The sequence below is a fragment of the Bactrocera dorsalis genome, chromosome 3, assembly GCF_023373825.1.
Source record: "Bactrocera dorsalis isolate Fly_Bdor chromosome 3, ASM2337382v1, whole genome shotgun sequence".
Classification (NCBI taxonomy): domain Eukaryota; kingdom Metazoa; phylum Arthropoda; class Insecta; order Diptera; family Tephritidae; genus Bactrocera; species Bactrocera dorsalis.
The window spans coordinates 2,528,791-2,556,451 of NC_064305.1; the positions used below are offsets into that span (position 1 = coordinate 2,528,791).

At 34.0% G+C, this 27,661-nt stretch overlaps 1 protein-coding gene across 3 annotated transcripts in view; it reads left to right on the forward strand.

The window, feature by feature from the left end:
* LOC105230206 (putative uncharacterized protein DDB_G0277255) overlaps positions 1–27,661 on the forward strand; it is a 51,375-nt gene that overhangs the window by 20,672 nt on the left and 3,042 nt on the right. Inside the window, exons 1-4 of one of the 3 annotated variants that reach the window (XM_049450931.1) lie at positions 2,595–3,582; positions 15,098–15,143; positions 22,847–22,979; positions 26,424–26,542. In XM_049450931.1, the coding sequence (XP_049306888.1) occupies positions 3,551–3,582; positions 15,098–15,143; positions 22,847–22,979; positions 26,424–26,542 (330 nt within the window). In that variant the 5' untranslated portion in view covers positions 2,595–3,550. Of the gene's footprint in view, positions 1–2,594; positions 3,583–15,097; positions 15,144–22,846; positions 22,980–26,423; positions 26,543–27,661 lie in introns of those variants that run through there. The other 2 variants (XM_049450933.1, XM_049450932.1) reach the window with 2 other exon arrangements.

A 27,661-nucleotide genomic window follows, 5' to 3' on the forward strand; every position in this document is an offset into this window, starting at 1 on the left:
CCAAACTCAGCAGTTGCTGCGATTTTTATTATCGTTCATTAGTATTAATATTAAAATTTATGGCCGAAGGTGATTATGTGCATATGTCACGCTTGGTAATGTGACAACGAACTAGTTGCCGAAAAAACTAAAAGGTAATAAGTTGAAAGTGAACTTGTCAGAAAAGCCAAAAAGTCACAGCAGAAAAAAAATGTATTTTCATTTGTCATTTGAACCATTCACAGTAGTAAAAGCGAGCTAAAATATGCAAAACAAAACTTGGGAGCACTGAATATAGCTTTTATACACCTTTACTGAGGCTTTAGTATACTCTCTTGAACGAATTCAACTCGATAATTTTATTGTTGCTTTGACATGTAATTTTTCTGACAAGCGAGGAACAACAAGCAGAAAAAGAGCGAATCGAGACTCCTAGTATATTTTTGTTCGAAATCTGAAAATCAATAAAACAACATCACTACCTTATATTGAATATATAGTATAGTAAAGAAAATAGAAAAAGTGAGTCGGTTGTTGCTGCTTTACTAGTTACCGTTTACACTAGTTCTAAATTAGTCACCAACTAGCTCATTCTTCTACTGGGCTTTTGTCAATATTTGCCTTTGTTTTGCGTGTACTTGCACTTTTCAGTTGAGCCCCTTGGTATTGAATTTCCATATTTATTTAGTTGCTTTCCTAATCTTTGTGTAATTTTCGATTTTTCGTTCATTTACTTGTTTGTTAATCAAGTCAGAAATTTACACTTTTCGCGCAAACAACGCCAACTGCAATATAATAAATTATTAAGTGGCTAAACATAATTAAATTCGTAAATGTTTGAGGAATGTGGCAGACATGCGCCAAATTGAAATTCAAACAGAAAATTTAGTTTAAATGCGAAAATTAGTAAATTGTGCAAAACGGGCATGGAAAAGCTTGAGAGGCGGAAAGCAACCCACGAACACATTTAAGAATTATTTAAAGAAAAAGCAAATAAATCACATTAAAAATTGTGAGCATAAATTTCTGAGTTGGCAAATGCTGCGTAGTAAGTGCTCATAACGAATTGTGGCTCAAATGTCTGGCGTCTGCGGACCTAATGCGACATGTTGAATTGGCCTGTCAAGATTAAGGGGAAATTTATTATATACATAATGTATGTATGAGCAGACATACTTATTGACAGAGTATTTAGAGCAAATTGATAATTAATTAACTAAAATTAATGAGATTCTTATGAATAATATTTTAGGAATTCCCAAAATATTGATTATATAAACACCTGTGGAACAAAGCATATAAATATGTAAAAGCAGAGTATATAGTATATAGAAAGTAATCTAAAGACTATGACTAGACATTTTCCGCTAGTTAATCAGTTTTTTTGGTTAAACAGTCACGAGTTGGCGACATAATGCAATCATTTGACGCGTTCATTGCCAATCAGCACATGAAACAAGCCCTTTCCGGGTATTGTGAAATACGTTCAAACGGCAATTATGTATAAAAAAATTTAAAATAAAAACAAAATAAAAAAGATTTCAATAATATAAAAAGAAATATATAAAAAATATTAGAAAAATATCAAATAAAACACCATTATAATAATGAAAAAAAAAATTAAAAATATTTGAAAAAATACGAAATATATTAAAAAATACTTAAAAAACCAAATAAGAAAATATTAAAAAAAAATATAAAAATATTAAAAAAAAATGAAATAATATTTTAAAATAATATAAAAATATATAAAATATTAAAACACACATAAAAAAACTAAAAAATTTAAAAACTTAATACAAAACATGTTTAATAAAACTATAAAAATATTGTAATAAAAATACTTAAAAAATAAATAAGAAAATATTCAAAAAAATATAAATAATTTGCAAAAGGAAAAAAATATTTAAAAACATGTTTAATATTAATAAAATATATTAAAATGTATATAAAAATATATCAAATAATATAACATATATAGAAAAACTAAAAAAAAATTAAAAACAATATAAAAAATTGTTAAAAAATATAAGAAAAATATAAAAAAAAATTAAAAATATTACTTAAAAAATAACTAGGAAAATATAAAATATAAATAAAAATATTAAAAATAAAAATACTTAAAAAAATAATTAAAAAATATAGAAAAAACTTGAAAAGAATAAAGAAAAAATATAAAAATATATAAAAATATTAAAAATAAAAAAATTAAACAGACGACATTTAAAGGATTTTAAAATAATAAAAAACCACATAAGTTCGCAGGTGCTGCGTGCACTCGGCGCGAACGTGAATAGCACGTGTGTGGCAAATAGCTAATGCGGGACAAACCTTACCAACAACAACGAAAAGCGCTTTTTGCTTTGCATTTTTTTATAATTAAGTGATAAAAAGCCAAGAGCTACGCGCTTGCCATGCCGCAGCTATCAACGCGCGGCGATCAGCGTTATTTGGGGCGTTGCTTTGTAAGACAATAGTGTAGTAAATACATACACGCATGTCAGAAATATACGAATATATAAGTAAAAACAAAAAATATAAAAACAAAAAATATAAAAAACAAAAAAAAAAAAAAACAAAAAAATGAATATATAAAAAAACAAAGCGCAGGTGAGAAAAATCAAAAACCAAAAAGAGCAAAACCACAAACTAAAAATGCTTTTGCATACACTTGCACTGCTGTGCACCACTACACACACACGCGCGCCAGCACTCCAGACCTATCGAACGCCTGTTGTGCTTATCTGATAAATATTTTGTTTGTCGCTGTGTTGCTTTTATTGTCTAGTTATTTATTAATGTGTACTTGCAATTAACGTTTTTTGTTTTTGTTTTTGTATTTCACCTGTTTTCTGTGTGTGTGTTTTTTTATATTATTTTTGCTTTTGTTTAGGGGTGTTCCTCGACGCCCGCTCAATGCCTTAGCACCGCAGCGTCGTGACTGCGCTTGTCGTCGGTAAGCGTGTGTGCTCGCCTATACTCGTACTATTTGCCAATTAGGCCTTTACTTCAAATCGTTGAATTTAGTGCGATTTCGGCACTCGCGCACTACGTATCTAACGTCAGAAACGCGCTGTGATACGCGCATAGCCATGAAACAGTATAGTCAGCACGTTTAGCGGTTGTTCTCGATCGACGCGCGACGGCAGTGAATATTTTTTTGAATACGAGTATGTTTACGTCTGAGGGCAAATTTTTTAGATGATCTTTAAGATTTCATACGATAACAGTGTTTTGGTGCCATATGTTGAATATAATGATGCCATTGTGATTGATTTGTGATGTTTTTGTGATGGTGACGGACTTTCAAGCTTAAGCGCTTGATTGATAAACCCCATAAATATATAATGATCATAATTGTGATGGTTAATTGATAAACCTGATAAATATATAGTGATCATGATTGTGATTTTCCACTTGATAATGAGCTCGATATCTACGCTATCTGACGCTTGGACGCTAATGAGCTTGTGTTTAAGAATTGTTGAATGATTTGTGGAAATTTCAGTCATTCAGAAAAAAATAAAAGTTAGCAAGAAAACAAAACACGATCAGGTTAAGCGCTGATCATATGCGTGGAATACGGATTTTACCGCGAAGAATGTAAGTAAGTGTGCGAGTGTGATTTGGATTGTTCTCTAAACGAAGCCATCTAAAAAATATTTTAAAAATTCTTAAAGATTATTAAGCTTCGTGAAAAAGTGCTTGTAAATTCAAGCTGACATTGTCAGCCAACTTGGCCCTGTTGCCCAGCACTGTGGCTCCTTCGCTCCTGCATTTCGAGTGTTAGAGTCTAATGTGCTTTGCTCATGGCCAAACAGTTATCGTGAAGTGATAAGTGAAAAGCGTGTTGTTTTGGGCACAAGCAAGCTTACAATTTTGTTGTTTGTTTGTTGTTTTCTAGTAATTGTTGCCAGGCCCCTTATTGCCTACTGTTATCCAAAGTACTCTTAACAGCAGCCAATAAAGATTGGATTACGTGTTTGTTTATATAAAAATTTGTTGCTAAGTTAATTTTAGTCGAATTTAGTGGGGAATGCTTGAGATCATTAATCATTACCAATTAATGCATTTAGTATAAGTATGTTCTCTGAAGTTTAAATAGTGTTGAGAAATACCACATTGGTGAGACTTCGAACGTATTTAAATCTAGTTAAAGACCCGAAACAAATTAGACGAAATTCGTTGCACTTTTGAAACAAAGCACTAACACTTTAGCTCTCTCGCTTACTGCGCGCTATGATCTATGACGAAGAAGCAAACTTCCAGCAGTGAATATTAATGGCTATTATTCAGATTTCATAAGCTCCCAAACTGTCACCTTAAATACTTTGCTCACGATTCTCTGCATTTACAAGTGTGTGACATAACTTTTACATCATTTCAGCTTCCGCCATCTATGTTTTCGCTCGAACAACTCGTGTTGTCATTGCGCGCAAATATTTGCATAAAATCACAAAATGCATTTGAGGCACTGTCACAGCATGCAAGTTTACTTACGGTAATGAGTTGACTAAATGCGAAAACAATAACGCACACGTAACTTTTTGTTACACAAATTCGCACTTTGGTCCAGATAAGTGGGCACTGACGCGCTGAAGAGGCGCGCATATCCCGTACAGTTTGTGTTTATTAAGATTTCCAAAACAAAATAACACTTGAACGACGACGCGCCTCTTTGTAGAGTGACACTTCGGAAAAGTGAGTGTGAGTGTGAGAGGAAGGGAGCGCGGCGCGCATATAGCGACAATTTTGGGCGAAGGGTGTTACATGCAAAACCGCATACTACGAAAAGCGCACAACTTGCAACAAGAACGCGCCCGTAGGCGTTGTAATACATTGTTGTAAAATAAGCAACAACAAAACTGCAACAATGGCACGGAAGACTACAATGCGCTTGCTAACAGCAACTAGGCGAATGCGCGCCCTGTGTTAGGGTGTTAAAACATAAAATACAACAACAATTTATGCACTCGGCCCACAGTCGTTAACAATAGCAATCCTTAAATAAAAAAAAAAACAAAAAAGGTGCGAGCGCAGAGCTGACTAAAAAGGAAGTTATAGTTGCTGTGACAGCGCTGCGCGTTAGAAAAGGCATAAAGCGCTAGTTTATTGCGCACAAAAGGCGTAAAAATGAAAAGTTGCAAAAAAGGCAAATACTTTTTTGTTTTCGCTTTTCAACACATTGCACTTTATGGCACTAGTATGCAAGTATGCGCGCCTGTAAGTGTGCTTAAGTGCATGCTTGTTAGTGTAAAGATTGTATTGAGTGCGCAACTTATGTTAGGGGATGTGCAACGCTGTCGCTGCGGTGTATGCATATGCTGCCAATATGACAATGCAACCCCCCCAGCAGCGCTGGTGGAAAAGAGTGCATTAATTTTCATTAAACAAAACCACCCACTTTAAGCGCGCACAAAAAAAAAATACAAAACAAGAGCGCAAACTAAAAAACCATGCGGCAGGCAGTACCATGGCAAAGTATGATAGTGTGCCACTTGGCGGTTGAGCGCCAGTAAGGGTGCGTGTGCTGCATATGTGCAATTTTCATTGCAACTTGTGTTTATTGTTGTTGCAGCGAGCGGAAATGCGAATTAAGTGCACATACTTTTACTGTGTGAACCGGCTGTTAAGCAACTGAGTAGCGCGCGTTTGTTGCTTAAGTGAGTGCAACATGCAGCGCGTGACATTTCAAACGCGCGATCTTGCGGCGCACACACACTTTTACGAAATTGTGCACTTCTCACACTCTTCATTTGTTGCGCGCTATATAACGGCGTAAAGTGAAAGTGCAAAAGCGCCTGATAATGCGGCGAATTTTTGGTTAGCGCATGTTGCGTTCCGTTGCGCGCAAGGATCTATGCACTGCGCTGCCAACTGTCTAAGCAACAGTGGCGCATACCCAATTATTATCCGATTACATGATTGATAAACGCGAAATTTATTACTTTTTCTTTGGAAGCAGCTTACATGCGCTCACAGGATTATCTCATTTTCCATACAACTCACCCTTTTCGAAACCTTTTTGATGCGCTTTCCGCCACTTTTCCGGGAGTCTGTATAGTTTTAGCGCGCAGTGTGACGAATTTTGTATGCTTTACTAATGGTTTTTGTGACAGCGCATTAATTATGCTGTTTGCTTGCTTTTTTGCGCGCGTGAGGGTAGCTGCCGCTATTTTTTACTGATTTTTTTTACTTTTCATTCAGCCTCAGTGGTTGTTAGTACTAAATAAATTTTGTATTTAATTTTCTTTTTGTTATTTTAAATTGTGCTGTTGTGTGCGCTGCGTAAGCCTTTGGAAAATGTGGCACTGCGGATAACCCGATACTGGATGGAACGCACGTGTCATCAATCAATACATTTTGTATTATTTATAGTAAGAAGATTGCTTATAGATTGCAATTTGATTAGAGTTGAGTTGGGTGAAAACCGCAGCGCGTTTGTGTGTGATGTAGAAAGTGTTTTGTTACCGCGAGTAGCGCTGAAGGGCGGCAAATGATTAAAACTGCGCTGCTGAGCAGATTAGCGGAATTTATGGTGGGAAAAGGGGTAGTGAATATTTGTTTGTTTAAAGTGAAAATGCCTAATAGAAAAAATATATATTTACATATAAATTACATATCGTCACCTATAATGCAAAATAATGTAATATCACTTTTCATAAGTTTACAGGCGAAAGAAAAACGATATAGTAGGAACTAATCATATTGAAAAAAAAATTGAGTTTTGGTTATAAAGTGGTTATAACATTGGTTATATGTTGGTTATATATTGGTTATATATTGGTTATATTTGACAGTGGAAGCTGAAAATTTTATGCTACGAATAAGTAAAATGATGTAATGAATCTTAAGCTATAAAAAACTCAATTTCGATTGTTTTGTTGATACGTAGTTTTGCATTTCAAGTAAAAATATAAAAAAAATTATTTTTTGAAAGCAGAAAAAAACATTGGCACTTACAAATCTTCCATATTTACTAACCAATCAAGTCACACTTTTTCACACAATTTAACAAGCCCTATGGCAACACTACGCCAATGTGCAATTGCCTTTCTCGCATTTTAGGTCGTTCAACTGTTAAATTAGCGCTGAGCGCTTGAAACAAAAGTCAACAACAGTGAAATGTGACAAATTGAAGAGTAAAAGGAGCGTAAAATCGCAACTTCTATCGCAAATATTGACACTTGACGTTGCAAGCGTGGTCGTTATGTCATGTATTTTTTTGCTGCTTTTATGCTTGCATTGCAATGACAGCGCACGAGGGGGCAAATGTGTGCAAATGTCACAATTTAAAGCAGACAAATGACGCTAACAGTACTTTAAACATCACAGAAGAGAACTTATGCGAAGAGAAAAAGAAAAAGTGAAATAAAATAAAAAATAAAAAAATAATGCAAAAAACAAGAAGAAACGTTGCATATTTATCTCTGTATGCCAGCATTTACCACCTAACTTCGTGTTGCACATTATTTACTTCGCCTCAAACAAACGAAGAGACACTCACTTAACCATTGATTCAACTCCAACCACTCACACATATATTCAAACGATGTTTGTACAATTCAGCAACAACTTTTTTATTTCCTGTGCGCTTTTGCCATTTCTTTCATTGTTGCTGATTAACTTCCGATTATCCTGCTGCCTTCTACCTACAGTCATACTACATTAGAATCCCTTGTGGCTACGTCTCCCAAGTCGCTATTCCAGAAAACACTGCGGTATGCTTTGCACATTACTGCTTCGCTACTAACACATAGACAGTTGCGTGTGTTTATTTGCGAACCCTCAAATGTCCATTTGCGTATTTGTTTGTGGCTTTGCGTAGAATTCTTCACATGGTTGGCATGAAAAGCCGCAGGCGCGTCTGCGTTATGATGGTAAAAAAACAAAAAAAAAAATTGGTAAACGCGCTTCACATGACACGCTCATACGAGCACGCATACATGCTTACTAAATGTCTGTGCCTTCTAAATTTTGCATGTGTATGCTTAGCTTTAACCTTTTTCCAAGTCTTCTACTTTTTCTTATATTTCTTCAATGCAGCATTCTTTTATGCCGCAAATTTATTGTTATTTTGCATACCAACGCACTTCTTCGGCTTGGCTGCTTTGCTTGCAGTCAACAGTTTACTACACAATTCGTTTGTTCAACATTATTATTGTGTGCTTTTGTCGAGCTTGCGAGTCCTTTTCAAGCTGTCGTATGCGCTCACTGCTTCTTTTCAATGAACGACGCCTTTGCTTGTATTCTTTTTACTCTTTTTTGATTTGCGTTGCTTCTGTACTGTGCTTGAATGCGAAGTCATAATCGGATGATGTAAAACTGTTTATATATTTCAAGCTGGATGCCTGCTTTCTAAGTGCGCTGCGGCGAGCAGTTGAGCGCGCTGAGCTGAGCGCTTTAATGACACTTTAAAATTTTTAATATTGAACTTTATGGGAGCGCAAAGAACCACAATTGGTCTTTGCGTAGCTTAATGGCCTACCAGATTTACCTAACTAACCTATAGAAGAGTTAGTTTTTTCAGAAAATTAAATTTAGATTTACCTAACTAACCTATAGATGAGTTAGTTTTTCACAAAATTTGAATAATTTTCAATTATATCTAATAATTTTCAAATAATTTATTAACACTTCTCACAGTTTGCTGTCATTTCCCCCCTCACATGCCATAAATACTCTTAAGTAATAAATTTCAAAGTCAACTATTGCCCCTTAGTGTCGCGTCTACACCTGGGTGGCGGCTGCATAGACAGCACGTACGGAATTCTTTAACGAACTTGACGTCACTAAGTGACACGCTGACGGAATACTTGAAGAGCTGTTGTAGTATCAGCAAACGCTAACTACATACATATACCATAAAGAATGGAAAAATGTGAGTAACAAACGGCGGAAAACAAACAGTCAAATATATAAACGAACGAACTATAGACGGGTGAATAAGAATAGAAGCAGAGGCAGCAAATCAGTAGTCGTACAAAACGAATGTCAACAAATAAAACTAGAAGCTTTGACAACAAAAAACACATGTATATTAGAATAAGAACAACTGTAAAACGTGAGCAACATAACAGGGTAGATTTCCATAATGAGCTATATAATGTCGAAGCAGTCGGCCAACTCCTTGAAAAGTGATTTAAGTCGCTGCTGAGAAAAGGTACGCGCACGGTAGCCGAAACAGCAATAATAAGCAATAGTTAGAACATTTAGACAAAAACAGTACAGCGGACAGACTGCTTAATATGCCGAGCGAATGTAAGTCGTGGTGTGTAAAATAAAGTTCACAAAATGTACGGAGCGCGTTGAGAGAATGTAAATCTTAAAGCGCAAACTGAATTTTTATGAAAGCGACATAGAGAAGAATCAAATAAATAAAAGCAAGCTTAGCGAGGCGTATAAAGAAAATCTGCTAAGCAAGCGTATCAAATATTTGAAGCTTGAAGTGAGTCATTTCACCGAGCACATATATAGATCTATGTGTTTGTGGTCTATTTCTGCATGCCACAATGGAAACTTAGAGAAAGCAAAGCACCAGCACAAGAGTAAGCCCACTTTGTGTGTGCTTTGGAGCTATGCTACGCCCAGACTGTGGTAATTACATACGCTAGAAATACAATATAAGAAACAAACAGTTAAAAGGATTATGTGCAGTGCAGTGAAAACAAGCGGGTCACGTAGGTCAGTAGTAGAACACATAAAGCCGAAAGAAAAGAAAGAAAGCAAGGCGAGAGTAAAAATACAAAAGCTACGAAACACAGGCTGAGCAGCGCTAAACTTTGTAGAACATTTGAAAATGATAGGGTTCATGTCAAGACATAGCAAAATGGCTAACCGAACGAGACGATTACGATATCGAATTACCAGGCAAGCTGAAGCTATCAGTTGGCATTCTGAGAAGCTAAACTGCGAGGCAGCAGACCGTAGAGGGTAGTTAGTTGTTTGAAGAAAAAGTAGAAAAAGCTTTTTTTCGCACATTTAATGTGTGTGTGTGTGTGTGCCTAATTTTCCCTGCAGTCTGCCACATAGCGCGACTAGGAAGTTAAACAATGAGTGATTTGTGCCAAAAACCACAAGTCGGCAATGCCAAATGGCAGTTGTGGTACAAAAAAAATATTTGCAGGCGCTCAATGCTAGAAATTATCCTTCGAAAAATTAAAAAAAAGTATAGAAATCAAGTAGTACATGGCAAAACATGTGTGCAGTGTGCTAAAACTATTTCAGTACACTAACCGTACTAATACTCACACATAGACATGCCTTCATTGCGTTACATATGGCAGGATGTGTGTTGGCGCGCCTTGCTGTTGGGAAGGACGTGCGGCATAGAGACACATTATTTGTGCAAAGTTGAAGGCTCTCATTTGTGCTTTTGGCTTGCAAGCCATGTGTGCTCGAATTTGCTGGCGCATTGCCCAATAAGCGTACAAGGTAATCATTGCACATATCCTTGCAAGTTGAATTTGAAGCACGCTGTGCTTGTGTGTGGCAGCATTTGATTTATTTTGCGCGCTCTAGAAATTGCAAATTGCTTTATATAAGACAAAATTTGGAAAAAATACAAACAAAAATCTTTTAATGGATTTTGCTTGTACGCCGCTTTGATTGCAATCTACACTGGCTATGGCTGAAGCGGCATTCAAATTAAAGGTAACTTCCAAAACTAATAAATCTCCAGTTTTTGTGACTGCAAGACTTAACTTTGTTTGTGCTTGCAACACACACATACAATGGCGCTTCTTTTGCTAACAGCCTTAATGTTGTTAAATGCAGGTTAATCATACTGCGGTGATACTTATAACAAGCGCCTGCAACTGTGTGCGTGTCTTTGCTACACTTCTTTCAATGAATAACACCTTAAAGCACCAAAAACGCGGACTAGACGCTATATTAACGCGCTGCTTACGAAACTTAAATAAATTTGCATTTTTTAAATTTTTTTTTAATTTCTTTCTTCAAAATATATCACTGTCTCCTCCCCGGCATATCGCATGTTGCACAAAAAGTTCTAAAACTTTGGCTTACCTTCTTGGTTTTCGACTGCTTCAATGTCAACGCTGCCAACGGCAAGCGGCATTCCTTCTTCGCCCTTTCGCTTCCGTTTCGCACAGCACTTCACACTTTTTTCTTAGTATTTTCTCGCACTTTCGGCTCTTTTATTGATTTTTGTACAAACATTTCCAGTGTGAGTTGCAATCATTTTGTGGTTCACGCTTACCTTTGGCGAATTTTCACTTTTTCAAACTGAGCTGGCAGCATGGAAGAGGCAAATGGAAAAAAAATCTATAAGAATTTTGCCATATCTTGAAATCACATAAATAAAAAAGTCTCCCGCTAAGGCAGACGTCTTTGACACACGGCGCAAATACCTTGCCGAGCGCGCTTAGCATTGCTAATGCAGTTGCAAACACACACACACACATTCGCACATATTACAGACACATATACATGCACATCTTGCTATATTTTTACGTGTATTTGCGCTCTGGGCACTATATGTACTACCTTATCCGCAAATACATTTTACGGCTGCTTCACCTTGAGCAGCGCACGTTCGCTAGCAGGGCAACTAACCTACCCTACCACCACCGGCTCGTAGCGGCGCGACAGCGTCGTCTTTTACGTGCGTTCCAACCCTCGCAGCATGCTACGCTTTCTAACGCTGGACGTTACGCCTATGCGGTACGTTTTTAAAGGGCTCTAGTGCATGAGCAAGCCAATGTGGTCGGTTGCTTTGCGCTGCTAAGCTGAAATCAATGACCTTTGCAGCGTTTATTTTTTTCTTAGTTTATATTTAGTGCGAGTTCTGCACAATTCGGTGGAGATTCTTTGCACGTGCTGTTTTGATTTTTTTTTTGTCAAAAGGAGAGAGCGCGCTCAAAAATATACGAAGGGGAAGTGTGTGTTAATTTTAAAGGAATTTTTGAGGCACACTGAGTTCTTAAACTGTATTTTGTGCAATTTGTACTAGAAAATTTATATTAATTTTTATTCTTAAAATATTTATTGAGTGGCGTTAAATAATTTATGCTTCATTTCATACAAAATTTACATTCAAAAAAAAAATTTGTTTTCGTTAAAAACAGTTTTCTTAACAAAATGCGTAAGAAATATTTTTTCCAAAAAAATTCAGGCTTTTTCTTCTTTTTTCGTAAAAAATGTTTTTCTTAAAAAAAAACGTTAAACATTTTTTTCCTCAAAATTTAAGCTAAAAAATATTTTTTCTTCATTTTTTTGTAAAAAACATATTTCTTAAAAAAATTCGTAAAAATTATTTTTTCTAAAAAATTCAAGCTAAAAATAAATTTGTTCTTTTTTCGTAAAAAACATTTTTCCTTCAAAAAATACGTAAAAAATATTTTTTGTTTTTTTTTCGTAAAAACATTTTTCTTAAAAAGATTCGTAAAAAATATTTTTTCTTAAGAAACATAAATTTCTTAAAAATATTGTTTCTTAAAAAATATCGCTAAAAACATTTTTTCTTAAAAAAAAAAATATTTTTGTAAAAGATTTTTAAACATTTTTTTCGTAAAACACATTTTTTTGTACAAAATATTGTTTTAGTATTTTTTATGGCAAAATATTGAACACGTATTTTTTTATTTCGACTCGATAAGAAAAGTTTTAGAATTATGAATTTTTAAAATTTTCAACATTTGAAAAAAAGTGCCGTTAAAAATGTGCGTATACAAAAAAAAAATAATTTTATTAGAAAAATGCTAGTCAAAGTCCGAATCTTTACGATTTTTTCTCAGCTTCCCAATGAGATATGCGGTGAATTTATACGATTTTTCTTTGTTATAAATAAAGCTAAATTTTTATAAACAAAAATTTTTTTTCCAATTTTTTTATGAAAATGTCCGTGATTATCCCTTTTCATATACCACTTTCATATCGCCTTTCAACTAATTCCAATCGCACCTACAAAGCGTCTACAGCAATTTGCCACTTGCAGCAACCTAGAAAATGTCGTAACAATTTCAACAGCAACTACATGCAACAACAAATATAAAACAAAAGTAATCAGCATATTGCAGCAATATACATATAATATAAGGATGGCTAAAAATGAAAGTCATGAGGCATAAAGATTAAAAAGTGTTGTTGGCGAAAACAAAAGATTTCAATCGATATCATTAACACGAGCCCCTAGGCACACTCGGCAAATGCACTACATACAAACAAAGCTACACGTCTGTGTTTGTAATATTGTCTACTGTATGTGTGTGTGACATTGCTGCCGCATTTGGTCAATATTCGGCTTGTCAGGCGACAAGTGTGGCATTCAACAAAGCATGCTTCTTCATGATTTATGGCACAAAAAAAAAAAATATTTTTTTTCTCACGACTTTTTTATAGAAAATACATTTTTGTATAACACTCGAGACATTGGCAACATTTTTCACACTTAATTACAATAATGAGTGTGTAGGGAAAACAACAAAAACAAGCAGAAAATAAAAATTGAGAAAAGAGTCGTATAAGAGGTTAATGAAATGTGGCAGCGGACACTTAATATTGTGGAAAAATTTAAATGACAATGAGCGCTTAAAGTGGCAGTGAAAAATGAGGCTAAAAATTAAGATGCATAAAATATTATTGTGAACAAAAAAAACAAATGATTATTTTAATGCAATGCAAACAATGTGTTGCTACTTGCTGGCATTTTTGTGCTACCCGCCACTTGAAAAAGGCGAAATAATCAATAGCTTTTGTTTTTTATGCCGGAAATCGCGCGAATACGCAACAAATGCAGCATGTAGTTGTTGTATTTGTTGTAAATAAGTAAACGCACTCGAAAAGCAATTTGACAGTTCGAGTGCAGCGCCGTTTGAGTGCTAACTGTCAATAGTGGCACGTTGAAAAACGATTGAGAATAAAAAGCTAACTGTTAAGTGCCGCTCGGCAGACGATTGCACAAGCGGAAGTGTCAATAGTTCCAAGTGATTTGAGGAAGCGCTACAAAATTAAAGGAAATTAAAAATGAAATGAATTGCGGGCAATAGGTGGGGAAAGCGAGCGGAGCAAAGAATGCAGTTAGAGAAAATGTTATAAAACTTGACGCTGTTGCTTGCTTATGTAAAAGTAACTTTCGCAGACACAGTTACTAAGTTGAAATACTGCAAAAGCTTGCTATAAGTAACTGAAAAAGCAACAAATGTTAAAGCAAAATAGTTTAGAACAGCATGTGAAAGCCTTCAGGGCCGCTTTAAAGATGTTTGGTTACAGCCATCTGTCTGTTAAGTTCTGGTTAACTTAACCAACACTTATTATTTCGGCGAATAGTCTTTTTTCACCAGAACTTAACTGCCGTTGAGAAAACCTTCTTTAGTATTGGCTGCAGGTTACCTCGTTGTACGCATATTTGGCCACGCCTCAAATAACCTTTCAATCACTATATAACAGCATATAATACACCCACCTACATCGTAGTAATAAATAGCCTTGTCATCGCGCATATTACTCATATACAGTATACGGGTGAATATTTGCATATTAAAAATAGACAAACGGTTATTTATGGCTTTTTATTATAATTTACGATTTATGAAAATTTCAAGTCGTAAATTCGTATTTAGCGCTATGACACAATACGAAAGCTAAAAGAAAACAAGAAAATAGTAAAAAAATGCTGCTTTCGAACTCAAAACGTTTTCGAGTGCGCTTACTGCACACTAGTTTTTTGTTTTCTAAAAGTAGTCAAGTCGTAAGCAAGCGTAAACAATTAATTATACAGTAACTCAATTCGCTCCCGCGCTCCCTCTCTCCCTCCACATACACTTCAACACTACAGTTTAAGTATTTGAACAAAAATATGGAAAATAATACTGAGCTCACGACTTTTGTTTAAAAAATGATTTAATTGTTTTCTATGCTTCAAAGTTAAGGAAATTTCCTATACGCAGTCCAACACACATAAATAAAGTGATATATGAAATATACATATATGAGTGAGTGTGTGTTGTTTGTAGTAAACGCAGTTTAAAATAACGTATTCTCTTAAGTATTTGAAAAAGTATAGTTCGTAGAAGTATTTGTTATTTTATGAAAAGATTTATGCAAATTTGTTATTATAAAATTTTTAATGACTATATTTATTTTTGCTTGATTACAGGTTACCCCAGTTAACGCTCAATGCCAAGAATACTATTTTACTTATGGTGAGTAAATGATTATGGCGCTTTAAAGGCAATACTCTATTGTATAATAATATATATTCATATATATAATTTAAATAACATATAATAATAATAATATACAGTAAATAAATCGTTTTAAAGATTGAGCCTAAAAAAGAGATATCATGAGATGTCAACAGCGTATATACATAAATATGTTTTTGTTCCAAACGAAAAAAAAAAATTATTTGTTGTGGAAAATAGTTATTATCACTCTTTTTGAAAAAATTGATAATATATGAAAAAATCATAACATTATCCAAGAAAGGAATTAAAAGTTTTATCTTGAAAAAAAATTTGTTTTTGAAACAAAAAGAATTAGAAGTTTTAACTTAAAAAAAAACAAATTTTTTGAAAAAAAAAATTTGAATTTTTAAAAATTTTTTTGAAAATCATTTTTTTTTTAATATTTTACAGTTGTTTTTTCAAATGAAAACTTTTAAATTTTTTCATTTCTAATATTTTTCAAAATTATGCATTATTTAGTATGAAATTTAAAAATAAAAAGTTTAAGTTTTCAAAATTTAAATTTTTTAACTTTCAAATTTAAAACTTTTCAATTAAAAAAAAATTGTTCCACGTTAACAATTTTAAATTTTTTCGTTTTCAAATATATATTATATGTAATGCATGTATGTATATGAAAAAAGGTTTAATATCATGTGAACGCATATAATAAAAACAGCGCATATATCAAAAAAACCCTAAAAAAATTTGAAAATAATCCCATAGTTTCAAAAAAATGCAGTGACCATCTGCTCTACCCGATTATCATCCTAAGTGATCACTCATAACTTTCCACATAAATTTGTGTCTCATTGCGCTTGTCAACAATGCGCCCCAACGCCACTTAGGACAATCACCAGCTACATATTCGATTAAAAGCAACAACAAAAAATATATGTTTCGATATCTGTAAGTAGTATTTACGCGAGCACTCGAAAAAGCTGGGTTGAACGCCATTGAACTGCGACAAAGCGAACATAAGTAGACTGCAATAAAAATTGATATTAAAAACAAAACAAAAAAAGCAAATAAATTAACAAAATTAAATAAAATAAAGCACAACACTAATAAGCGCAGCAAGCTTTGACTATGACTTGAAAACAAAAAACAACAAAAAAAAAAAATATGTACATATGTATATGTTAGTATATATAAATAAACAAAATGAGATGGGCAGTGAAACGCTTTTCGCGCTTGTAGGCGACCAAATGGCTGAAAAATATAGAAGACTCGCAGATAAAGCGTGTGACAACAAAAACCATTTGTTTTTGGTTTTTGGGTGCATATTTCAAATATTTTTTTATATAGTATACAATCAGCGTTGCTGAGCTCGGTGCTAAGTGTTAATTTTATGACTATCATTTTCTTATTTACGATGTGAGCGGCGCGTTTCGGCTGATTAGAGATTTAGTGCCTCACAGCGGCTTAGATTACTGTCTTCAGCATGTGCTGCGACATGTTTTTGGAAGCGCTGTCATTTGTTGTTGGTAGATATTTCGTTTTTTTTTTTAATATTTTTTTATTATTTTTTAAATATATATATATTTTTTGAAATATAAATTATTTTTTCGTTTGTGTTTTGATGCTTTTAATGGTCTACAATGAGTTTCGGATTTGTTACAATTGAAATTTGATTTATGTGCTTTATTTGAAAAATATCGGGTCAGAGCAGTCATCACTTTGTCATAGATTATTCTAATTACTTGGGTTTATATTTGGAAGAGTGTCGAATATAGCGGATATTGTGACACCAAGCGGGTGTTTAATTGCTAGTACAATTATTTGGATTTGAACTTTGCTATTTCTGGTTGTCTCTAGATTATTGATTGATTGTGGGTATGTAGAGCGTGAAAATTAAAAATTTTGAAATAATGACTTATACTTTTATGAAAATATATATATTTGCGCGTATGTATATCTCAAGCATTTAACAGTAAAATTGAAAGCAAACATTTTTAAAAGCTTGATTTTTTGAAAAAATACTCCAAAAAGGCAAGAAAACCTTTTGAAATGCTTGAGGCATACATTAAAATACAATAAATTTACATATCGGCACCTAAAATGCAAAGCAGCGTATCATATAAAAATCGAAAATCGCTAACAGATATAATAACCAATTTATAACCGTTTTATAACCAGAACTTCTGTTTCAATATAAGGGTATGATAACCAATATATATTTTATATTTTATAACCACAACTTCTGAACATCAAAAACAAATAGAACATCGCTAACAGATATAATTACCAATATATAACCATTTTATAACCAGAACTTTTGTTACAATATGGGGTGTGATAACCAATACATAACCATTTTATAACCAAAACTCAAATTTAGTTTCAATAAGAGTTTTCCCGTCGCCTGTAAACTTATAAAAAGAGATGTTGTGTTAATGCTATTTTGCATTGTAGGTGACGATATATTAAAAATATAAAATGAAATACATTTTCGGCAAATTAACTATATGATAATATGTTTTTAATAAGAAAAGTAGCTCTAATGCGCACATTTCATATCAATCATCTAGAAGAACAGACATTTTTCGTTTCCACGGAATTCTCCTTGTACTAAGCCATCACAAGTTGGGTATGAGTAGTTTGTTAATGCCAGTTTAAGACCTTTCAATGACGCTTAAAACCGCTAGGATAAAATACATATTTGCTACACGAACACTTGACATCTTCATATAGTAAAGTCCATATATGCTTACAACGCAGCTAACCAAAACTACGACATAACTATAAAAGCAACATCACGCAGAACATTCCAATCAACGCGTATCAATAATAAATGAGTAAATACCCGAAAATCCCTACACATTAACTAACCACTCATAATGGCTTAACCATGGTCAAAAAGAAAAAATGGTCACTACTTATAAGACTTCGTGGCTGAAGAATGGCTGAATAAAAGTCAAAAGTATAGCAATTTATGATATCATAAACCATTTTGAGCGCGTTGTTCAGCATTTTCACGCGTGAAGCTTCCAAAAACAGGCACTCAAGAACTTTAAAAATCGTAAAATCGTTATGGATACTTAAGGCGCAGGAAAACAGCACATAACCTAAAATAGTTTTATTTATTATTACGAATATAGAAAGGAATGCGAGTCAAGTATTTGATAGAGAATAATATTTAAACATTTTTACTGAACTCAAACAAGCAATCAATTACCTATGCAAATTAAAAAAAAAAAGAAAAATAGTCTGACGGTGAATGCATCACTTTTCATGCAATAACAAAGTGCTAGATACATGATTCGTTTGAGAAAAAAACGTTGATAGTGTTAGTAGTAGTTTTTTTGTAAATATATAAATATGTATATATGAAAAATGCCACTGTTTGCTGTTTGATGGAATCACAGAGATGGCAGGCACTACCCCTATCGCTAAAAAGCCCACTAAGCTGGCGGGTATTAAAAGAAAGCTTATGTACAGAAATCAATTTTAATTACACTTTGCGCTGGCTCAAAGCAAACAACGTAGTAATTACACACACACACATACATATGTATGTACATTTTGCAATAGCGCCTAATGGTGTTTTGTAAAATGGAAAATGAAAAAAAAAAAAATTATTTTCGGTGTAATCAATCACATTGCTTAAGCTTGTACATAAAGCAGACGGCTTACGCGTGTTGCAATTCAGCGCTAGCTGCGCCACAGGTGTGAGCGAGCGCGCACTAGCGTACATAGCAGGACAATGATCGTTGCTTTCGTAAGCTGCAAGAGGCTTGTAGTTCTAGGGCGAAAACTTAAGCGCGGGCTTTGTGGACTCAGTGTTGTGGCATGAGAAGCTGTCGTGCGATAAGCGCTGGCGAAAAGATACGAGTGATCGAGAGATGATGATGTAAGAAATGTGGCGCAAAAATAGGTGATGGACTCAGGCACTAGAAGGCAAGTGTAGGAAATGCGGACTTTGGCAGTCAGCGGAGTTTAAGCCCTAATATGTTGCTTAATTTCGGCAGTCAAAAAATCTAAAGGAAACCGTTTTTTTTTTATCAGTAGACGGAGCTTAAGCTCTACATGCTGTCCATATTTGGCGAAGCCCACATGTTTTATCATTTTTATCTATACGCACTAAGTCCCTTGTGTCTTGCCATGTTTGGCACGAAGCCTATGCGGCGCGTTCAATATCTTTATTTTTTACATAAGCATATTACGCTTAGCCTTTATTATGCATATTTTAATTGAAAATTGACCTTAAATCCAATTTATGCCTTCGCATTTGTGCCATGCAAAGCTTGGAGGCCTACAAGCCATACGCACACAATTGCATGTGTACCTTAAAGTGGCCTTAATTTAAATTATTCGTTTAAAAGGCGACATTAAAGCGCCAGATAAATTGGCTCTACTGATATGAGCGGCGTATTGCCAACACAAAAACGACAAGAAAACAAGCGGCGGCAATTCTCGTCTACGGCGCGCAATCCTCCACATTGGCACAAATCTATACATACAAATGTATATTTGTGTATCTGTGTAGTAAACTCATCCTTTGTTGAGCGCCGTTTTGTCTCTCTGTCGGCAAGAATTTTTATTGCCTTACGTATACTGTCGTTCAACAGCTGCTGTCGCACACAATCATACAGAAACAATTTAAGTCTGTAGGACAATGCGGTGACGGCATCATGCGACATTGGCAAATCTATTTTCAACATGAGCGCATTTCAATAAATTCACATTTAATGCCATAACAATTGTGGCCCTGTGTTGGTGCCGCTATGACAGGACTATAAGTGTATGACTACCGTCGCTTATAATTGTTGTTGCTACTGCAGTAGTTTATTGGCATAGCGGAGTTGCAGCAAGGTGAATATGGCTACTCCTAACGAAAGGCAGCTCACTGGTGTGCGTGAGTTTCATACAGTTGTCCAGTTGCCACTTCTGCATAGCGGCGCTACAAAGGATTAAGCTTATGAGCTTTTGTGGGCTTATTTGCCGCCTGCAGTCACCTATACCACAAAATAATCCTTTTGAAAGTGTTTCTTGCGGTGTAGGTAGTGTTCTTGTTTCAATTTCAAAATAACTTAATATACTATATATAAATAATATATGAATAGTTAGAAAAAACGACAAAATGTAAACGATCAGCATTTAATTTTGAGTGGACCCATTGGAGACATTTAAAAAAATAATAATTTTTGTTGATATTTCCAGATTATTTTCTTATACTAGAACGACTTTTGTTGTTTGAAAATTTTGGAGAGTTACGAAATGTTTGTAGACTTATACTTTTTGTTGAAATTTCAAAATTATTTTCTTACATTTGATTGCAAATAGTATTTGATTAATTAAAAAAAATTGGAGAGTTTTGAAAATTTTGGAGACTTTTCAAAGTAGCGAAAAATTGAATAACTCATAGGAAAAATTCCTAAAAAAAATTACAATTTCGAAATAGTAAACGGTTAAACTGAAGACAATAGTAATTTCGGCATATACATACATACATACATACATAGCCGTCAGTGTGCTGAGGCAACTACTTTCCTTTGCCAGCCAATCAGCAAGTGCATTACTTTAATGCTCAGCATACACAATTTTACGCCTGGATTTCATTCCTTTAGTACACTTAGCAACTTTTTGACTTCAAAGTAAATTTTTTCATAACTCAAATGACTTGCATGTCTGCACTGCACGCGCTTATACAAAGAGACCAAGCGCAAAAAAGGTTTGTCAACGCGAGTGAAGGCATAAAAAATTGATATGACATTATAATCCGACACGTTACACACTTGTCACCAAAAATATAGCACTGACTGCCAAAAACCACACACACCTGCAACATGTGTGCCTTGAGCGGCAGCAATAACAACATTAATAATTAAAAGGCATATATTAATAGTGCCTTGCGGTTCGTTCGCTGTGGTTGCACGATTTTTACTTATGCCGATGTTAGTTTTTACCACTTTGATTTTGATTATGTAAATTGTCGGATCGAATGACAGACTGAAGGAAACAAGACACAAGCATTTCCGTTAGTAACATAGTACATATGTAAATACATAAATACACATTGATATTATAAGATATCTGATATGAAGTACTTCACTTCACAAATCGCTTCCGCTGCGCCTGGTGGCACAAATTTGTCAATTTGCTGCTGATGGCATGAATTAAGGACCTCAAATGCACTAGCGCATATCATTTGCATTAATCAGTTACTCATTATCGTTCTTTTATCTCCAACACTATCACACCCAAGCTATTAGCTTGTGATGGAAAGCCTCAAACAGCACTTACGCCGATGATCGCATCGGCAACAGTGCTGATTGCCTGCCGGCAGCGTGCGCTCACTGCCCCAGCATCGATGTCATCATCATCAATTCTTGCCCGATTTCATAAGCATATTGTATAGCTTTTTTCTTTCTTCTGCTTTATTATTATTCCAATTTTAATAATTGTTATTATGGTGGGAATTTTTTCGGTATACCCCAAGCATGTGGACCTGCTTGCGGCCTTTTGTTCTGTCGAGCTGAATAAAAGTCTGGACCGTGTCGCAATTTCGGGCGGCATTCAAGTCTTCGCCGGCTTTTGTGACACATTCAATGAGCGTTTAAGTGGATGCTGCTTCTTGTAGTTCTTGTTGTTATTCTTTGACAATATTTTTTGTCTTTTCGAGCGTGCGCGTTTTTTCTGCGCTTGCTGTTCTTTGCGCAGTGAAATGGAATTTATGAATTGCATTTTAATTGTCGGCTATGCAAATAATGACTAATAAACTTGCTATTAAATGTGCGCGCCGATGACAATATTTGCATTTTTATTGTACGTATATCAGCGCGTAAGCCGCGCAATACATGGTGCAATCGGCTGCCACTAGTGAGAGCGATATTGTTAAGAACGTGTTTTACGATAGCGCCTGGAATGCTAATGAAAGTCATTTAATAACGCTCGCGATGCAATAAAGTCGGGTTATGTCAGGCAGGGATTAAGCGCACAAAGGCGCGATAAAGTGAAACTGAAAGTTATCAGTTTAGCAACTTTGTGAGGGCTTGGTTCAAATGGTGTGTGCGATAGGGTAACACATTAAACAGATTTTGAGCACCTTTATATAGAATGTTTTCGGAAATTTTTTTAAATTTATACTGTTGAATATACACTTTCATGCATATAAAAATATAATAAATTTTGAAATTCTCCAAAATTTTTAAGGCAAGCTTTCAAGCTGTATCGCTTACTGAATGCTTTAGAACCACTATTGCTTTAATTTTGCCATTGCTTGTTTTTGAAAGTCTACAAATTTTTTTTTTGCTCGGAGCACTTTATCATACGGACTTCTTGGCACTCCTTGTATTTTCAGCCAAAAAATGTTGATTAACGCAAGGTTTGAAAGTCTCCAATTTTTTTATTTTGTTTTATATTGTACTAAAAAGATTTTTTTAGTATTTCTTGCATTCTCAGTCAAAAAATTTTGATTATCGAAAGTTTTTGAAAGTCTCCAATTGTTTTTATTTTTGCTTTCTCCATTTATTACAAAAATTTTTCAGTATAAATCGTGTTTTCAGCCAAAAAATATTAATATCGAAATTCTCCAAAGCTTAAAATTTATGCAAATGCAAACTTGCTACTTCAGCAAATACAATAATAATTTTTATACTAGTTTTATATACGTTTTAAGCTGCATACTTTTTACTATTGTTTAAAAAAATAATTTTATTTATGTTTTTTCATTACAGGTAATGTTTGCCTTTGTAGTTCCAGCTTACACAAAAGCAAAAGACTATGTCTTAATGCTTACGACCCACAACGATCGAGCGCTACATATAAATGACGTCGGCAAGGTGACTGCAGCTAACATAGCTTTTGCACGTAAGTTTTTTTGGAATTACAACTATAATTCTCCTTTCCATAACAATTTAAGAATAAAAAAAATACGTCATGCTTCAAAATTCATTCAGCTTCAGTTTTCTACTCAAGTTAAAAATTAAATTGAGCTTTCAACTCCTCGCCGAAACAGCGGGATTTATTGAGAATCAATGTCATAAATAACCACACTGTGGAGATGTCTACACGCGAACTTCATATATACTTTAAATATGTGTGCGTGTGCCATTAAGAAATTAAGAAATATTTCAATTTCTACACGCCAAGCACAACTACTCGTCTGTCGCTCCCATTGGAATTGTCTCGCTGCAGAGGGAGCGTAATAAATTTTCATTGGAAATTTTGTTTTACTTCAATTTTGCCATTCTAATTGATTTGGCTTTTGTAGCTAACCTTTTTCGTTACTTTCAACTCTCGCTTTGCGTCTGTCCTCATGTGCTTAAGCGAAACTTTTTTTCCATTTTTTCAGATTTATGCTGTCTGATATGTCTTATTTGGTGTATATATTGTAGCAACTTAATTAAATTATGGTAATTTAAGATTTTATTGCTGTTGATTTAAAGTCCTCACTCGTGGACGCACATAAATTCGCTGTTAAATCGCAAGAATGTCGATTCATGGCAGTTGTTATGTGGAAAAAATAGCAAATAAATATAAAATGAAATTAATGCAACTCTACAGCGAATAACATTTCACTGTAGCGTTGCTTGGCTGCCGTCAGTGCGAGCTGTTGGCGCCATCTGTCAATTTAAAGGTTGCTTTGCGGTTTTGTACCACACACACACAGACACAGCCATTCAAATAGGCATGCGAACTCCTGAGCGCTTGTGATTTTATTAAGCGCCCGTTTAATTGAAATTATTGTATTTATTATGATTGTCAGTAATAAAATATAATACTACCAAAAGTATGTGACCGGTTCGCTGGCCGATTAACGCAGTGATTATACCATATAGTAAACACCAGCATATACCTAAGCAGACTACTTATGAGTTCCTATGTAAACATTTTGCATTTGGCGTGCAAAACCCACGCATGCCGCACAGCACTCGGCTCAAGTTCCACTATTTATTTTGTGGTTTTCGGTCGCTGTCATTAGCGCCACAAGTTACTGTCGTTCATAGGATTTTCCAGGTCGCTACGTTAACACTGAATTTCAGGGGAACTGAAAATATTCTAGGAAATAAGTTAAATGCTTAAACTGGGTTCGCCATTGCACTTTAGTACGATTATGATTAATGGCATTGTAGATGACGATTTCAATTAAATTTCTATGAAGTCATTTGAGTAATTAGTATGCGAGGTGCGATTATGTGGTTCAATGTTTAAAATATTTCAAGGAAAATTATGAGGTCACGCGTGTACTGCGAAAATTTAACAATATTAAGTCATTCAATACATCCTGATAAGCAACAACTCAGTTAAAAGTATCTATTTGAGTTGTAGTATGATTTATAACACATATTTTAAAAAGTCTCCAAACTCTCCAAACATGCCACCATCACACTAATTGAATGAAAATAGTTACATTTTACTTTAAAAGTCGAAAAATGTAAAGAAAAATGAAAAACCTTTAACTCTACAAACTCTCCAATTTTTAAAATGTAATATCTATAATAGATATAATAAATGACAATGAAAATAAGTAGCTTTCACTCAATATCACCGCTTACTACTAGTAAATAAACAAAATATTCGTATTAAGTGAAAAAAGCAAAACAAAACAAACTTTTTGCGTACTAGTATTTCGCTATCAGTGGCGATAAAATGCTTATATTTTTGTTTTTTTTTTTGCCTATTGGCTGATTTTAAATTTACTATAATATACATACATATGTATAATATGTATGCTGAATATTTGTTGTTTTGAAATAGGTAGTAAAACATTCGACAACTAAAGAGGGTAAGTAGGTAAGGGGAAGATTAAAAAATAAATCGTGCACTACTACTTTCATAAATCTTCTATAAACAAGCGATAAAATAATCAAATGTCGAAGAAAAATGTAGGAAAAAAACGTAATTGATAAAATTCCATAGTATCTAGTACGATATGTACATATGTATGTATGTCACCATAAAAATATTTGCATAGCGCTTTTTGTTGCTTTAAGTTGTTTGTTTAGTTGTAGACTGTATTGATATCTTATTATTGTTGTGGCTATGACTACTACAAATGCTTTTTATATGACTTGAAAGTTATTTTGAACAAATTTTTGACACATTTTAAATATTTGACAATTGAAAATTGATCGGCTGGGTATTGAAATAAGTACATATGTACATAAATGTGTGTGGATATTTTGGATACTATGCCATATACGAGGTTTTGGTTGGCATTCCCACTTGCTGCTGCCATGTGGCGCTAAGTCGTGCCAAAGGCATTTGACTTGCGTGAAGTGTGCATTTACCTATTAAGAATTAAATGTTAGATAACGCGATTATACATATGTACATACTGACATACATTGTACTTCATGTGAACGGCACATGCAAAGATACATATTATAAACCGGTAAAAAGTAGTAAATACGGATAAATTGCAGTTACTTTAAATAAGCGCTAAAAGTAAATTATAAACTTAATATAATTTCTAATTTTTCAAAAAGTCTCCAAACTCTACACTCGCCAAAATTTGTTTGAAATCTTGTTAGTCGTCTTTAAGACATACGTTTTGTTGAATAAATTACAAATATACGACAACAAAAAAGTCTCCAAAAATATTTTTTAATATTATTATATATTTATGGTACTTAAAACAGCGTTAAAGTATATGTCTTAATGCATTTAGTAGTTTTTCCATAATATCATTTAAAAGATCGCATATATGTATTTTTGAGAGATTAGGATTGATAAGCTGTCACTATCTTAGACGATAACGCAAATAATTAAACGTGATTCCAGGAAATTAATCCATTGTTAAACATACACCATTCGCCGCAATATGATTATCGAATGGCGACACCGGGGCGTATACGTACTGTGATTACTATCTCAAGTGTGTTTTATTCTCGTCGTAAAAAGCCACCACATACCTTTTAATGGCAACAAAATTGGTAAAGAAACAACAAGAAAAAGGCTCTTTGGCCGTGTGTCCACTAAGCCGAGAGTTTAAAATATTTGCAATTCTGCGTAACGCAGGTATTTTTAAATTGTGATCAATATATGAAAAATGCCATGACCGAATGGTAAGCTTAGCGGCAGACGAATGCAGGCACATATGTATGTACTTTCATATTTTTCGTATGACATCATATGAAAATAGGTGAAATGACTTTACAGTATGACGATAAATATTTGATAGCTGCTTAATAAGAGTGTGAAGTCATTTTCTTATTGGTTAAGTAATCATATTAAGCTGTATAATTTGAGTATACATTGTTTAAAATAGATTCTTACTTACTTAACAATTTTGTTTTTTTTTTCTTGCAGAGCCCATAACCATGGATAATGTTGGTGATCCATTTAATGGCGATCCATTCTTTATTACGCTTTATGCCAAACAAGTTGGGCGGTTTTTGTGCTTTCGACATGGCAGATTGGAGGGACTGGTAAGTTAAATTTGACATTTTTTATACCAATGAGTAGCAATCGTTTCAGTAATATGAGATCAGCTATAAGAAAGCAATAGGAAGATATTATACGCTAAATTATATATAACTATACACCTTAAAAAATACGAGTTAGGCACCTGAAAAAATATTTATGCTCTTAGCCTTAACTTAATGTTATCACTATAAGAATTTACGCAATATATAAAAATTCTACAATCTCTACACCTGCTATATAGTCTATTTTAAATGTATCTTTCAAGCGCAGTTCTTAAAAATTGCAAAAGATAGCTGTTTGTCATGAATTTTTCAAACTCTCCAAACTCTCCACCTAGTAAATAATCAGTTTTAAAGGCATATTTCAAGTAAAACATATGTTACATATTCAGTATAGTAGTATAGTGTAAAAACCGTGAGAAGTAAACAAATATTTGTTTATTACTTCTTCATGCCGTTATCTTTGCGGCCAATCTTAATACAAAAGTATTACTAAATTAATGATCAATTAATATGATAGCTATGATTTTGAGTGGTTGGCACTGAAAAGCAAAATTAAAATAGAAAATATAATAAACTTCGCATTTAGCGTGCCTCAAGAAGTCTCCTCGCCGCCCGCACAAAGCAAGTGTGCTTTATGATAAGATCTCTTATCTAGGTTGAGTGAAATAATGATCACTCCAATAAATTCGTCAAATTGATTGAAATTTACCGAACTATTTGGAACTATTTGCTGATGGGCAAAATAGAGACGCATAAACTTAATTATATTTTTCATAATGGCTATTAAAAATTTATGAGTAGAAGGATTGTTTCGGACATAATATGAAACCAGTAATTTGGTAGGGAAATTCCAATGACGTATACCGAATACTAAATTATTATTTATTTGCGATTTACGCATTCATAGATACATAATTATGACCGAGAGAGAAAATTATTGCAGTTAGGCTATGCTTAAGAGACCTAATTTTGCGAAGTGGGTTTTTATGAGATAAAAATTTCAAGTTTCATTTACAACATTATTTTATATGAGGAGCTTTTGAATATATTATAGTGTCATCACAGAGAAAAAATCATTAATCCTAAATTTTTTGTTTGTTTTCTCTCCTCTCTTTACAG